Source organism: Hordeum vulgare, chromosome 3H (genome assembly GCF_904849725.1).
Source record: "Hordeum vulgare subsp. vulgare chromosome 3H, MorexV3_pseudomolecules_assembly, whole genome shotgun sequence".
Lineage (NCBI taxonomy): Eukaryota > Viridiplantae > Streptophyta > Magnoliopsida > Poales > Poaceae > Hordeum > Hordeum vulgare.
Window position 1 is genome coordinate 99,173,777 of NC_058520.1, and position 16,007 is coordinate 99,189,783.

A 16,007-nucleotide genomic window follows, 5' to 3' on the forward strand; every position below is an offset into this window, starting at 1 on the left:
GCTCCCCAAGCGGGCCGACGCCGCCACCTTCGGGGATTACAGGCCGATCAGCCTCATCCACCTCGTCGCCAAGGTGTTCGCCAAAGTGCTCTCCCTCCGCCTTGGCCCAGAGCTGGATCGCCTCGTCAGCCTGAACCAAAACGCATTCATCCCTGGGCGCAGCCTCCACGACAACTTCGTTCTCGTCAAGCAATCAGCACGGCTACTCCACCAGCTCAAAGCCCCACGCGCCCTCCTCAAGCTGGACCTGACCAAAGCATTCGACTCAGTCTCCTGGCCTTTTGTCTTCGAGGTGTTGCACCGCTACGGTTTTGGCACCCGCTTCCGAGCTTGGCTGGCCATCTTGCTGTCTTCGGCGAGCACCCGGGTGCTGCTCAATGGCGACCCGGGCCCCCCGATTTGGCATCGTCGAGGATTCCGACAGGCCGACCCGCTGTCCCCGCAGCTCTTCGTCCTTGCCGTCGACGTGCTCGGCCGGCTCGTCAACCGGGCCACCTCGCTGGGTCTCCTACAACGCCTACACCCACGGCACACGGTACCGGCAATCTCGCTGTACGCCGACGATGTCGTGCTGTTTTGCCATCCATCGCCGGACGAGATCACCGCTGTCAAGGGCATCCTGCGCCTCTTCGGCCGCGCCTCCGGACTTCACGTCAACTTCGCCAAGAGCACAGCGACACTCATTCGCTGCGACGAGGAGGCGGCAACCTACTTGGGAATCCCACTCACGATCCGGCGACCGACGGCGGCGCAGCTACAGCCCCTGGTAGACAAGGTGAGGGGCCAATTGCCGTCATGGAAGGCCTGACTCATGAACAAGGTTGTGCGCCTCGCGATGGTGAAATCCGTCCTCTGCGCAGTCCCCATTCACCAACTGCTCGTTTTCGCACCGCCCAAGAAGACTATCAAGCAACTAGAGAAGATCGAGCGTGGCTTCCTGTGGGCTGGCCGTGAGGCTGCCAATGGGGGTAACTGCCACGTGAACTGGCGGTGCACATGCCGCCCCATCGAGCTTGGAGGCCTTGGCATCCCAGACCTCGAGCGCACCGGGCTGGCTCTCCGCCTGCGGTGGCTTTGGCTCAGCCACACCGACCAGAACAAAGCTTGGAGTGGGCTCGACCTGCAGTTCTCGGTGGACGAACGCGCCCTGTTCTTCGCCTGCACCACGATGTGCCTGGGGAACGGCCTCTCGGCCCTCTTCTGGGACGATAGTTGGATCGGCGGCCGATCTGTCGGCGAGATAGCTCCGCGGCTCCTCGCCTGCATCCCCATGCGCAGGAGAAAGGCGCAGACAGTTGCGGAAGGGCTCAATGCCAACGCCTGGGCTCGCGACATTGAGGGCACTCTCGGTGTCCACGAGATTGGCCAGTACATCCGCCTCTCCGCCTCTGGAACGTCATCGAGCACACCATCCTGCTCAACACGCCTGACCAGCTCTCCTGGAAGTGGACTACGAATGGCTCATACTCCGCTAAGTCCTGCTACAAGGTTACCTTCCAGGGATCCATCCCCAGCGCCTCCTGGAAGCTCATCTGGAGGAGTTGGGCTCCACCCCGGGTGCGTTTCTTCCACTGGCTCGCTGACCAGGATAGATGCTGGACCTCCGACCGCCTAGCTCGTCGCGGGCTGCAGCACCACAACCCTTGCATTTTGTGCTGCCAGGACCCCGAGACTATGGACCACTTGCTCCTCCGCTGCCCCTTCTCCAGGCAGGTCTGGCAAAGCATCATTGCCTGGCTCCGCTTGCCGTGCACCGCCCCCAGCAATGAGACTTCCCTTCTCGCCTGGTGGCATCGCGCCAAGCGGAGCATGCCGCACCCCATGCACAAAGGCTTCGCCTCCGTGACCCTGCTGACCCCGTGGATGATATGGAAACACCGCAACAGCTGTGTGTTTGAGGGCACCCAACCCTCTATGAACGACCTGGTCGTGAAGATCAAAGAAGAAGCGTCCCTCTGGACCAAGGCAGGAGCGGCCGGTCTCCGTATCATCTACCCCCAGACCTGGGATGTACACTAGTCATAGGCTTTTCTATTCCCAGCATTGCCCCTCCTAGGAGGATTGTAATATAAACTCTTCCTTTTCTATACAAAGAAACACATGTATCTCACTTCGTTTTCTGGAAAAAAAAATGTTGTATGCCCTATTTTTTACAGCTTGTTGAGTTTTTCTCATGGTTTCATTTTTTTCCGGCTTTTACCTGTTAATGTTTTCAACTAGAAAAATAAAGCATGGAACTGTGTAGTTCTTGGATTCCTGCTGTCAGTGGCTATCTGCTAAACACTATCAATATACAATCTTTTGTAATATTGTATGGTCTAACTCTTGTTTGGAATTTTCCTACTTTCAGTAATGCACTTGGAACAGCAGCTGATAGTTGGTTAGTATATATGGACCGACTGTTAACAGATGGCATTGATGAAGATGAAAATAGTGTACTAGAAAGAAAGATAAAGAGGTTGGTTGATCTTTATTATTTGGCTCTGGACGCTCCAAAGGCCGGGACCAAGGTTAATTCCATTCTCGAGTTTACACAATCTGTAGTTTCAGATGCCTTTATGCACTATACTATATAGCTCCATGCGCATCACCCTTCCATACTATTGGTTATTATCATATTTTGGAATTGAACTGCTAGATGTCCACATATTATCCGGTATTTGGCTAACATCTAATGGAAGGGAACTGAATGAACTGTTCTCTTATAAAAGATAGAACACCTTGCCTAATTAGTTAGGTGTATTGTAGTCTCCAGCATGGTTAAGTATTTAAAAAAAATCGAACTTCCAATTCAATATGCACTAGAAGAAGAAAAAGGAATAAGTTTTCTGATGAACGGTGGCAATTCTCCTTTTATTTTCTTTTTTCATTTTGCTTTACCATCTGTCAGATTTCACATTTTTGTTAGTGCTGACATGGAATGAGTTTGAAATTTCATATAGTTAGAGTAAATTGCTAGAATTTTTTGTGAGAATAGTCACATATTAATTTAGTTCTTAAAACACACACAACTGCATGGCCTGTATATATTTCCCCTCCCCTGCTCTCTCTTAGTTCTCTCCCCTCCCGTGCTCTCTCCTGTATATATTTCCCTCTCATGTACTTATTTTCCTATTAATATATTTACTGTCAGGCCCTCGCCTACAGTTTTCGCTAAAAACAAAGAGGATGATCAGTAGCATATGTTGGCTACTTATTTAATACTAGCTCCGTTCCTAAATATAAGACGTTTTGGCAGTTTAATTTCAACTGCCAAAACATCTTAAATTTAGGAACAGAGGGTGTACTTGTAAGGCTACCACATGCAAAGCATTTATATGTACACAGTTTTAAGCCTTTTCTAATCATTTTCCTTCCCTCAACAGATCAATGTCCCTGCTGAGCTGACAGCAAAAACGTATCCGCACTACATGGATCGAAAGGAAAGCTACCATTCGACATCCATACTAGGAAAAATTTATGACGAAGCAGAAAAAAAGCAATATGAGAAAGTTGAACCAGTTGGTAAGTTGCTACTTTAGCTCTTTCTTGTTGTGTTTTCACTTTGATTTTTATTTGGCCAGTTTTTTTTTACTTTACTACAGTATGTAACTTCAATCGCTAGTTTTTTTGATGTGTGGGGGTGGGGTGGGGGTTGTTGATGATATGAGATCTTCATTACCGAGGTGGCATCTCAGGCGTGTTGAGATGAGATGCTGTCAGATGGGGGAGCGGGTGGCTGCAATGTGAAAACAGCGCTGAGCTGGAGCGCCAGGGAGGAGGCCAGATAGCGTGTGTAGGATCGATAGAAGGGGTGTCTAGAGGGGGGGGTGTGTGTGTGAATAGACTACTTGATAAGATTAAAATCCTAGCCTTTTCCCAATTTTATGGTTGACAGATTTTAGCAATTCTAACAAGTCTAGTGCACCCTACACATGCTAGTCAACATATATGGCAGCGGAAAAGTAAAGACTTTGCACATGTAATAAGGAGTAGAATTTAGGAGATCAAACGTAAAGAGGTTTACACGGCGATTTTTGGCATGGTTCCGATAGGTGGCGCTATCGTACGTCCATGTTAGTGGAGACTTCAACCCACGGAGGGTAACGGTTGCGAGAGTCTACGGAGGGCTTCACCCACAAGGGGTCCACGAAGAAGCGGCCTTGTCTATTCCACCACGGCTTCCGTACACGAAGGACTAGCTTCATTCACGGTAGATCTTCATAAAGTAAGCGATCTCCTTGCTCTTACAAACATCTTGGTTCAACTCCACAACACGAAGTAGGAGGCTCCCAAATGACACCTCACCAATCGAGGAGGCACCACCCTCCAAAAGGTAATAGATGTGGTAGAACGGTGAACTCCTTGCTCTTCTGCTTCTAAAGATAGTCTCCTCAACACTCAATCATTCTCTCACAGATTTGATGGAAAGCAACTTGGGGAGGCTAGAGATCAAGTTTCAAATGGATGGTTGGAATATCTTGATCTCAACACATGAGTAGGTGGCTCTCTCTCAGAAAAATGGATCTGGCAATGGAGTGTGTGTTCTGAGTGCTTCCTCTACGAATGAGAGGTAGGTGGAGGGGTATATATAGGCAGCCCCTAAAATCCAACCGTTACACCTAAAGTGACCAACCCGGTGACACCGAAGTTATAAACTCGGTTGGTACCTGTTAGACTATATATAATATAGCCACGTACCCCTTTGTATTTATCCCGTTGTATAAGGGGTTTTCTGCATATAGTCCAAACCTGTACATGTATATATATCGGCCTATGGCCTCATGGGAATACTAAGTTGCATATTCCTAACATGGTATTAGAGCTAGGTCAATTTTTTGCACGCTGCAACTCGTGCGATTGATCCTCGATCTCCTCCTACTCCTCCCGATCGGAGCTAGCCAGATCCGCCGGCCTCGCTCGATCTGCTCGCCCTGCTCGTTCTCCCGTCGGCTCCCGCTCAATCTGCTCGCCGCTCCCGCTTGATCTGCTCGCCGCTCCCGCTCCTGCTCGATCTGCTCGCCGCTCCCGCCCGGATCAACGCAAGCTCGTGGGATCCAGCGCTCCCGCTCGATTTGCTCGCAGCTTCTGGCTCGTGGGATCCATCGCTCTTGCTCGATTCGCTTGCAGCTTCTGGTGGTTCCAGCCGCTCCTGCTCGATTCGCTCATGACGCAGGCTCTTGGGATCCAGCTGCTCCTTCCGGTGGTCCGCTCGTGGGATCCAGCTGCTTGCCTGATCGCACCAGCCCCGCTCCGCATATTCCAAAAAAAAAGAAAAAGAAAAAGAAAAAAAGGTCTACACCAGCACACAACGTTGCAGTCCCTTGCTTCTCGTGACTCCTGACGGCTGTGCTGGTAGTTCTTCTGTTGCTCCTGCGAGCTCTACATATGGTGATTGTCGCTCTACACCGACTCCTCTCGCGACTTTCATCGGTGCATGTCGCTCTTCCCCGACACCTCTCGCGACTTTCACAGGTTGTTCTGGTGCCTATGACTCCATGGACTGCTCTTCATCCACGCGTCTTCCCTTGGTGCTTGGTGCTTGTCTGCACACGGCCTTGTCTTCTCCACCGGTCTTTGCCGACGATACTGGACATGCTACATCGCCATATTTAGCGGCTTCCACATGTGGTGGTGGTTGCTTCTCTCCTCGTGCCATTACGCCGCCCACTTCAGCTGTGTACTTCACCGAGGACGAGATTGCGCGACTTCGCGCCCTGCTGCTTGCCTCCGACTCTCCATTATCGGGTGTGTCTACATCGACATCTTCAGTTGCGTCCTTGGCTGAGCAGGAGATTGGACGATTTCGATGTGTGCTAGCCCCATCTTTTGTTTCTTCATCGACAGGTTTTGTTGGTTCTGCTACGGACTCTTCCGGCATTGTGAGACCACCTTCTACACACGCAGGTACATCTCCGTGGGTTCTTGATACTGGAGCATCTTTTCATATGACTAATGTTTCATCCACTCTGTCATCTACTCGACCTCTTGATTCTCCTGTTCATGTTCTTACTGCTGATGGTACTTCTCTCCCGGTTACTGGCCGAGGCACTCTTAGCACTTCATCTTTTCATGTTCCTGATGTTGCTCATGTTCCTCAGCTTACCATGCAGCTCCTTTCTGGTGGCCAGATTGTTGACTCTGGTTGTCGGGTCATTCTTGACTTTGACTCATGTTCAGTTCTGGACCGTCACACTGGTGCTCTTCTTGGTGCTGGCCCCCGGCGCCGTGACTCTCAGGGTCTCTGGGAGCTTGACTGGCTTCACCTTCCATCCGCTGCCACCGTAGCCAGTCTCTCCTCTTCTGTTGCCTTGTCTACCAGCTCTTTTCAACGGTGGCATCATCGTCTGGGTCATTTATGTGGCTCCCGTCTCTCATCCTTAGTTCGACGTGGTCTTCTTGGATTCGTCTCCGGTGGCGTGTCTTTAGACTGTCAGGGCTGCCGGCTTGGTAAACAGGTTCAATTACCTTATCCACATAGCAAGACTGTGTCTCAGCGTCCTTTTGACCTTGTTCACTCGGATGTTTGGGGTCCAGCTCCCTTTGCCTCGAAGGGAGGCCATCGCTACTATATTATCTTTATAGATGATTTCTCTCGATACACGTGGATCTATTTTATGTCTTCTCGTAGTGAGGTATTATCTATCTATAAGCGTTTTGCTGCCATGGTTTACACTCGGTTCTCTACGCCTATTCGTGTGTTCCGTGCTGACTCTGCTAGAGAGTACATCCCCAAGGTGTTGCGTGGATTTCTCGCTGAGCAGGGTACACTTGCTCAGTTCTCTTGTCCTGGTGCCCATGCTCAGAATGGTGTGGCTGAGCGCAAGCATCGTCACTTCTTGAGACGGCTCGTGCGATGATGATTGCTGCCTCTCTCCCGCCTTATTTCTGGGCTGAGGCCGTCTCCACCTCCACCTATCTCATCAATCTACAACCTTCCGCTGCTCTACAGGGTGGTGTTCCTTTTGAGCGTCTTTTTGATCGTTTTCCCGATTCTTCGATGCTTCACCTGTTTGATTGTGTTTGCTATGTTCTTCTTGCCCCACGTGAACGCACCAAACTGACCGCACAGTCTGTTGAGTGTGTCTTCTTAGGCTACAGTGATGAGCATAAGGGCTATCGTTGTTGGGATCCTATCGGTCGTCGGATGCGTATCTCTCGGGATGTGACTTTTGATGAGTCTCGTCCCTTCTACCCACGCCTATCTTCCTCGACCTTTTCAGTGGAGGATATCTCTTTCCTCACTTTTCCTATACACCTCTCACCCCCATCGAGCCTTTGCCTATTCGTTCTGCTCCCTCTGCTTCTCCACCTCTTGTCGATTTGCCACCACCATCTCCCATGGTCTCCTCCCCTCGCATATCACCGGATTCTGCACCTTCATCTCCGGTGACTTCTTCGTCTTCACCCCCTGATTCTCCCTTGGCGATCCCTCCTTGCATTGTTCCATCTTTTCCTCAGTGTTACACTCATCGTTCACGTCACGTGGATGACTCTGCGGATGTGTCGTCATCCTCGTCTCAGCCTCCCTATGGCTTGCGTTCTCGCCCTCGTCCGCCTGTTGATCGCCTTGGATTTCCCACTGGTGGTGCTGCTGTTCTTGAGCCGACTTCCTATCGTCAGGTTGTTGTTCATCCTGAATGGCAGTTTGCGATGGCAGAGGAGATTGCTGCTCTTGAACGCACTGGTACATGTGATCTTGTTTCCCTTCCTCCCGGTGTCCATCCCATCACATGTAAGTGGGTCTACAAGGTTAAGACTCTCTCCGATGGTTCTCTTGAGCGTTATAAAGCTCCTCTTTGTTAGGAATAAGCAACTTGTATTCCCATGAGGCCATAGGCCGGTATATATACAAGTATATATACATGTACAGGTGATGGACTATATGCAGGAAACCCCTTATATACAAAAGGGTACATGACTTATATTATAACTCTAACACCACCCCTCAAACTCATGGTGGATGAACAACAATGAGTTTGGAGAGATAAAAACCATGTTGTGCTCTAGTCTGGGCCTTCGTTAGGAAATTCGCCAACTCTTAACTCTGAAGGCACATACTGAAGAGCAACAACCTGATCCTGCACAGCAACGCGCACATAGAAAGCATCAACATCAATATGCTTGGTGAGCTCATGCTTCACAGGATCGCGCGCAATGCTAATAGCACCTGTACTGTCAGATAAGAGCAGAGTCGGTGTAGTGACAGAAACACCAAAATCCTGAAGTAACCACCGTAACCAAGTCATCTCCGCCGTCAAAAGAGCCATCGCTCGCAACTCAGCCTCTGCACTCGAACGGGAAACTGCAACCTGTTTCTTCGTCTTCCAGGCAATGAGAGAACCACCAAGAAAAACACAGTAAGCAGAAAGTGAACGGCGATCTGAAGGATCACTAGCCCACGTAGCATCCGAATAGGCCTGAAGCTGTAAAGAACTGTCGCGAGGAAAGAATAGACGGTGAGAGATCGTGCCCCGAAGATATCGGAGAACATGGAGGAGATGACTATAGTGAACCGATGTGGGAGCAGAGACGAACTGACTCAGAATATGAACCGGATAAGAGATATCCGGACGAGTGACAGCGAGATAAACAAGACTGCCAACAACATGATGATAACGCGTCGGGTCAGGCAGGGGATCACCATCAGTAGCAGAGAGGTGAACATTGAGCTTCATAGGAGTCTCAACAATGCGCTCATCAGTAAGAGTAGCACGAGCAAGAAGATCCTGGATATACTTTTCCTGGGATATAAAGAAGCCATCAGAGGTAGAACAAACTTCAATCCCAAGAAAGTAGCGAAGAGGTCCAAGATCAGACATAAGGAACTGCTCACTAAGTCGGGCCTTGACAAAGGCAATATACTCGGGGTCATCCCCAGTGATGACCATGTCATCAACGTAGAGAAGAAGAAGAATCCGACCACGAGGAGAAAGGTGAATAAACAATGCTGGATCATGAACACTGGGTGAAAAACCAGCGACAGTCACCACAGAGGCAAAACGCTCAAACCAGGTGTGTGGGGCTTGCTTAAGGCCATAGAGAGAGCGACGAAGACGACATACCATGCCATCAGGAACAAAATACCCAGGTGGTGGCTGCATGTAAACCTCCTCACACAGCTCACCGTTAAGAAAAGCATTCTTAACATCAAGCTGAGAGATAGACCAGTGGCGTGTAGAGGCCACGACAAGAAGTGTACGAACAGTGGTCATATGAGCAACATGAGCAAAAGTCTCGTAATAATCACGACCATGCTCCTGCTGAAAACCAGGAGCCACAAGATGAGCTTTGTGACGCTCAAGAGAACCATCTGAGCGAGTCTTAACCTTGTAGACCCACTTACAAGTGATGGGACGCACTCCGGGAGGAAGGGAAACAAGATCCCACGTACCAGTGCGTTCAAGAGCAGCAATCTCCTCTGCCATCGCAAACTGCCATTCAGGATGAACAACAGCCTGATAATAAGTAGTTGGCTTAAGAACGGCAGCACCAGGGGTGGAAAATCCAAAGCGATCAACAGGCTGTAGATGATCATCCTGCTCAGTCAAAGCGATGGCTGAAGTTGTCGAGGTAGATGACGAAGTCTCTGTAGATGATCATCGCGCCTTGCGCAAGTGTTTCTTCTTCGTGTAGCAATGGGACTCAATATGGCCATCATTGTTGCAGTAGCCACAATGTGGATGAGGGCGACCTGAGCCTGCAGGAGTGGGCAAGAGCGGCGGAGCACTTGAGCGAGAAGGTGTCGGTGCAGCAGGTAACGTAGAAGGAGACCGAGCAGCGAGCACCAAGGGAACCTCCAACAAACCAGCACCACATAAGCGAGTCTCCTCAGCACGAATCTCAGAAAGCGCCTCCATGAGAGAGATACGACCACGAGCAAACAACTGAGCACGTCGGGGCTCAAACTCCTTACGGAGCCGAGACAGGAACTCGTAGACGCGATGAAACTCCAAATCGGCCTGGACAGCCTTGCAACAGGGGCAAGTACGACAACCAGCACTGCGGAGAGAATCAAGCTGGCGCCAGATAGCAGAACTTTGTGCGTAGAAGTCATCAACAGTAGAGTCACCCTGCTGAAGAGCATGCTCCTGACGGACCATAGAGAGGTATAAGGCATCACCCGTGGGTTCATAGCGCTGACGAAGGCGAGTCCACATCTCAAACACAGTAGGAAGGCCTAGAAACTCAGAGGCAAACTGAGGCAGAACGCTAGCAGTGAGAACGGCTGAAGCACGAGCATCATCATCAAGCCACTGGGTGTAAGCAGACAGAGCATCATGATACGTCTGAAGAGCCTCCTCATAAGCCAAAGCCTTCTCATCATAAGCACGGATAGCGGCCTCATCAGCAAGCTTAGCCGCATCCTTTGCGGACTGAGAAGCATCCGTAGGAAGAGCCGGTGGGGTCGGCGGAGTGGGAGCCACGGGAGGAACCGAACATGGCGGACAACAGACCTCGCCAGAAAGAAAACCCCATTGGCGGATGCCACGCATGTGAATGCGCATGAAGCCAATGAACTCGGTGTAATTAGTGCCATCAAAGATCACCGGACAACGAGGAACAGCAACGTAGCCGGATGAAGCAGACATTTTTTTTAGAACTCACGGGAGCTGCAGAGCAGAGAGGGCCGGTGGAAGCCAAGCTTGAGCGGGAGCAAAGCAGACGACGAGGCAGCGACTTGCGTCCCGATCGGAGTCAAAGCAGGAGGAGGCGCTCTTCTCTCTGGATCGAGGCACTGTCCCGTCTGGATGAAAAGTGGCAGGAGGATTCGTCTGGATCCCGTGTGGATTGGATTCGTTTGGATGAAAAGCGGCAGGAGGAGGCGCTCGATCCCGTCTTGAGGTGCTCGATCCCGTTGGGATTGAATCGGTAGCAGGAGGAGGAAGCTCCAGAGATCGATCCCAGAGGCAGGCGCTCGATCCCGTCTGGAGCCAGAAGCTAAAAAAACAGCCGACCTTCCAGAGATCGACCCGAGACGGAGTAGAGGCTGGAGACCAGGTTCGATCCGAGACGGCTTCTCCCTGGATCCTAGCGGATCGAGGCTGGGCGGCGCCTGAAGTCCTGGAACCGCCGCGAGAGCAGAGTCGGTTCTGGACGGGATCCGGCGACGAGGGTGACGAGGAGGAGCGGATCAACAGTACGAGTTGCGGCGTGTAAAAGTTAACCTAGCTCTGATACCATGTTAGAAATAAGCAACTTGTATTCCCATGAGGCCATAGGCCGATATATATACATGTTAGGAATATGCAGGAAACCCCTTATATATTGGGATAAATACAAAAGGGTACATGACTTATATTATAACTCTAACAGTCTTGTGGCTCGTGGCTTTCAGCAGGAGCATGGTCGTGATTACGACGAGACTTTTGCTCCTGTGGCCCATATGACCACTATTCGTACACTTCTTGCCGTGGCCTCTGTATGCCACTGGTCTGTATCTCAGCTTGATGTTAAGAATGCCTTTCATAATGGTGAGCTGCGTGAGGAGGTGTACATGCAACCACCACCTGGGTATTCTGTTCCTGATGGCATGGTATGTCGTCTTCGTCGCTCTCTCTATGGCCTTCAGCAAGCCCCCCGCGCCTGGTTTGAGCGCTTTGCCTCTGTGGTAACTGCTGCTGGTTTTTCAGCCAGTGCTCATGATCCAGCATTATTTGTCCATCTTTCTCCTCGTGGTCGGACTCTTCTTCTCTATGTTGATGACATGATCATCACTGGTGATGACCCCGAGTATATTGCCTTTGTAAAGGCCCGTCTTAGTGAGCAGTTTCTTATGTCTGATCTTGGACCTCTTCGCTACTTTCTTGGGATTGAAGTCTCTTCTACCTCTGATGGCTTTTTATATCCCAGGAAAAGTATATCCAGGATCTTCTTGCTCGTGCTGCTCTTACTGATGAGCGCATTGTTGAGACTCCCATGGAGCTTAATGTTCACCTTCGTGATACCGATGGTGATCCATATTCTCAGTCAGTTCGTCTCCGCTCCTACCTCGGTTCACTATAGTCACCTCCTTCGTGTTCTCCGATATCTTCGGGGCACGATCTCTCACCGTCTATTCTTTCCTCGCTCCAGTTCTTTACAGCTTCAGGCCTATTCGGATGCTACGTGGGCTAGTGATCCTTCAGATCGCCGTTCACTTTCTGGTTACTGTGTTTTTCTTGGTGGTTCTCTCATTGCCTGGAAGACGAAGAAACAGACCGCAGTTTCCCGTTCGAGTGCAGAGGCTGAGTTGCGAGTGATGGCTCTTTTGACGGCAGAGGTGACTTGGTTACGGTGGTTACTTCAGGATTTTGGTGTTTCTGTCACTACACCGACTCTGCTCTTATCTGACAGTACATGTGCTATTAGCATTGCGCGTGATCCTGTGAAGCATGAGCTCACCAAGCATATTGGTGTTGATGCTTTCTATGTGCGCGCCGGTGTGCAGGATCAGGTTATTGCTCTTCAGTATATGCCTTCCGAGTTACAGTTGGCGGATTTCTTGACGAAGGCCCAGGCTAGAGCGCAACATGGCTTCTATCTCTCCAAACTCAGTGTTGTTCATCCACCATGAGTTTGAGTGGGGGGGGGGGGTGTTAGAGTATATATAATATAGCCATGTATCCTTTGTATTTATCCCATTGTATAAGGGGTTTTCTGCATATAGTCCAAACCTGTACATTTATATATATCGGCCTATGGCCTCATGGGAATACTAAGTTGCATATTCCTAACAGTACCGACTTGCACAAAAGGCAGCAACTTTTGAATCTCGGTGGAACCGATATACACAACTCGGTGGCACCGAAAAGGTGGCTAACGGTCACATGATCCAACTCGGTGACACCGATACCCAAACTAGGTAATTCCGATTTTGTTTACCGAGGCAACAGAAAGTTGGTCACCTGAACTCGGTAGCACCGATACTGAATCGGTTACATCGAAATGGTAGGTTTGGCTAGGGTTCTGTCTGAGATGAAAATCGGTAGGGCCGAAATGAGAATGTTGGTGGCACCGATTTTATGTATGTGGCTTTGGATAGAATGGTTATGTGGAAAAATGACTGAGTATTTTTGGTGGGTATCTTTGAGCACTTGAGCAACTAGTTCATTTGAATACCTCACCCCCTTTTAATAGTATTGGCTTTCCTATGGACTCAAAAGTGATGTCTCACAAATGTAAAATGAAGAGTTTTCTAGTTTGAAGCTTGAGTCAATTTTATTCCTTTCTTGCATCAAGGGGCATCTCCACATAAGCCTTTAGCCAATGCTCTTTGTGGACTAAACCTGAAACATACTAGGTAAAAGTGTTAGTCCAAGAGACAATGTATGCTGTCATGAATTGTCAAAACCACCAAGGGAGCATATGTGCTTTCAGCGTGGCCAAGCTCCGCCGTGCGCTGCTGCCGTCGAACTCGACACGCATGAGCTCCTCTAGGAGAGAAGACAGGCGACGGCGATTAACAACGACTTGGACGAAGTCCTTTGGCAGGAATGTATAGCGGAGCGAGGGGAAGCTCTAGGAAAGCTCTAGGACACGGCTTGCAAGGTGAGGAGGAGGTGTTGGCCGTGCGGGCGAAGAACTGCAGCGCGGTTGGCATGGACTGAGCTCCGGCTGCGGTCTCGTCATACAGGAGGAGGGGTTGAGGCTGACAAGAGGGCCCCACTGGTCAAATACTGCTCTGACCTCGTCCACATCAGCAAACACCTGAGCAAACCCACCTAAGACGATTTTTGCACGGTACTGGATAGATCAGAGAGTTAAGAGAGCAGAAAGAATGGTCACAGGATGTTATGTGAACCATCCATTCTGTTCAGGGTAGTAAAATGGATTTTTTTCGAGAAAAGATATAGTGACTGTGCAATATGGCCAAGACCAGGGACTATCCTTTTTGTGGGCATGCAGCTCCTGATTTTGTTGTTAGCTGTGCGCTCAGATGACATTTTAGGGTACTTAAAACAGTAATTTCTTGTTTGTGTTTTGGTCTTGTCATATCAGAGATATCGTTGGACCCGCGCTTCACGGAGAGAGCAGCATCTTCAGGATACAAGTACCTGAACCTCTGGACAGGCCGTTATCGGGATTACTTGAACGAGAGTGGGCCCCTGATTGACAATCAGGACAAGGAAGAAACAGACCTGAAGTTCAAAGAACTCTACCAAAAGTACAAATACGTAAGTTCCCAGTCCTCCGCTGAACAACACCACCATGACCGAGGCTCCTACAAAAGCATATTGAAACGGCTCATTTTGTCATGCAGATGCTCTACGATGCCGCTGAATTTGAGCAAACCCAGAGGAACCTTGATGAAGTGTTCGACGAGGTCTGCACGATCTACCAGATCGTCTATGAGAAAGCAGCGAGGTTTAAGAAGGCTGGGAGATGCAACTTCGTGTGGAATGTGGCGGGCCGTGCACTGTGCCGTTTCTATGCTCTTGAGACCGAGGGCGACAAAGTGCTTGTTCCATTGACGGTCGCTCGGAATCTTACCAAAAGGCGTCGAAGGTAGCAGCGATTCGACGGGCTGTGAATTTGATCGACTCCATGTTGTATCAAGTAGGTATATTGTGGCGGATAATATATTAGGTGTTGACGTTTCAAACTGCTGGGTTTAGTTTAGTGTAGGCTGTATTTATTTGTACCTGCTTCAAACTTGTGGTGTGTGCTGTGCGCTCGAATCGCGTGTTGGTATGTACCTCCTTCGTTCTTAAATATACCTCTTTTTAGAGGCTCTAGTAAAGACTAGATATACAAATGTATATAGATGTACTTTAAAGTGTAGATTTTGAATCATTTTGCTCTCTGTACGTAGCCCATAATAAAATCTCTAAAAAAGACATAGATGACATGTCATCCCCCTGTTCTTGGGATGACATGTCATCTCCCTGTTCTTTTCATATCCTCTGTATATTCTTCTCAGAACCATATACTCCCTCCGTTCCTAAATATAAGACCTTTTAAAGATTGCACTATGAACTACATACGGATGTACATAGACATATTTTAGAGTATAGATTCACTCATTTTGCTCCGTATGTAGTCTTCTAGTGAAATCTTTAAAAGGTCTTATATTTTGGAACGGAGGGAGTATAATGCAATGCAGCGTATCCAGATACAATGTCACGGTGCAAACTGATGGTGTCGCTAGTTTTAGTTGTTTTTCTCTCACGTGTCTACTAAGGGCCAAGGGCCAGTTCTTTTTGTAGCTTCTAGAATAAGCTGAAATAAGCTGCCTCCTACTCAGTTTATTCTAGAAGCCTAATTAAATATATTCTTTTAGAAGCCTATTAATTAAGTCTTGATTGCTAGGTTTCTAGAAAAATATTTTTAGTTGGGCTTTTAGAATAAGCTGAGAAGGGGGCGGACAACTTATTCTAAAAGCCTAAAAAAGCTACCAAAAGAAATGGCCCTAAGGTGGTGCTGGAACTGGGTGACGGGGGTTGGCGTCAATCTCATGGAATTCTTTTAGTCTTGATTACTTTTTTTTATCTAAATGGTTGTAGTTAAGGAAAATTAGATTAGTTCTTTCTAACTACTAGCACGTTCGTACGTTGCTACGAAACTATAAAATACGAGGAGTTAGGTCACTGGCTTAGGAAATTGACAAAATACGTTGGCACCATGTGGAATTTGCTTGCGTTAACAAAAATACCACAAAATATCATGGGTCAGGCATTGAAGAATCTTAAGTGACCATGGTCCTTTGCAGATACAATATTTTATTTATTGAAAAATATGAGAATAAACATTGGTAAGTTGAGGTCATAGATCAGATAAGATGATAAGGTCTATCATTATTTTCGAATTACAATCTGTTCACTCTCTTGTTATGTGATATAAAACTAAAATAACTTGGTTGGTAAAACAAAAACAACAACATTATATTGAGTTGGAGTCGCATTTCTGCATTTTTTATATATTTGTGTCTAAGTGTTAGCCTCTCATAAATAGTAGTGTATTATTTATTTGTGTTTGGTCCTACATTGAGTACAAGTACATTTGTTTATTTATCTTCATGGAAGGCTGTTATTCTTAATGTGGAGAGG

The 16,007-nt window shown here is 48.7% G+C and overlaps 1 protein-coding gene across 1 annotated transcript in view; it reads left to right on the forward strand.

The window, feature by feature from the left end:
* LOC123441542 (probable RNA-dependent RNA polymerase 3) overlaps nucleotides 1–14,742 on the forward strand; it is a 33,802-nt gene extending 19,060 nt beyond the window's left edge. The window contains exons 16-19 of the mRNA XM_045117932.1: nucleotides 2,351–2,510; nucleotides 3,366–3,504; nucleotides 13,960–14,135; nucleotides 14,222–14,742. Of these exons, the coding sequence (XP_044973867.1) occupies nucleotides 2,351–2,510; nucleotides 3,366–3,504; nucleotides 13,960–14,135; nucleotides 14,222–14,470 (724 nt within the window). The 3' untranslated portion in view covers nucleotides 14,471–14,742. The remainder of the gene's footprint in view (nucleotides 1–2,350; nucleotides 2,511–3,365; nucleotides 3,505–13,959; nucleotides 14,136–14,221) is intronic.
* Nucleotides 14,743–16,007: the final 1,265 nt, after the last annotated feature.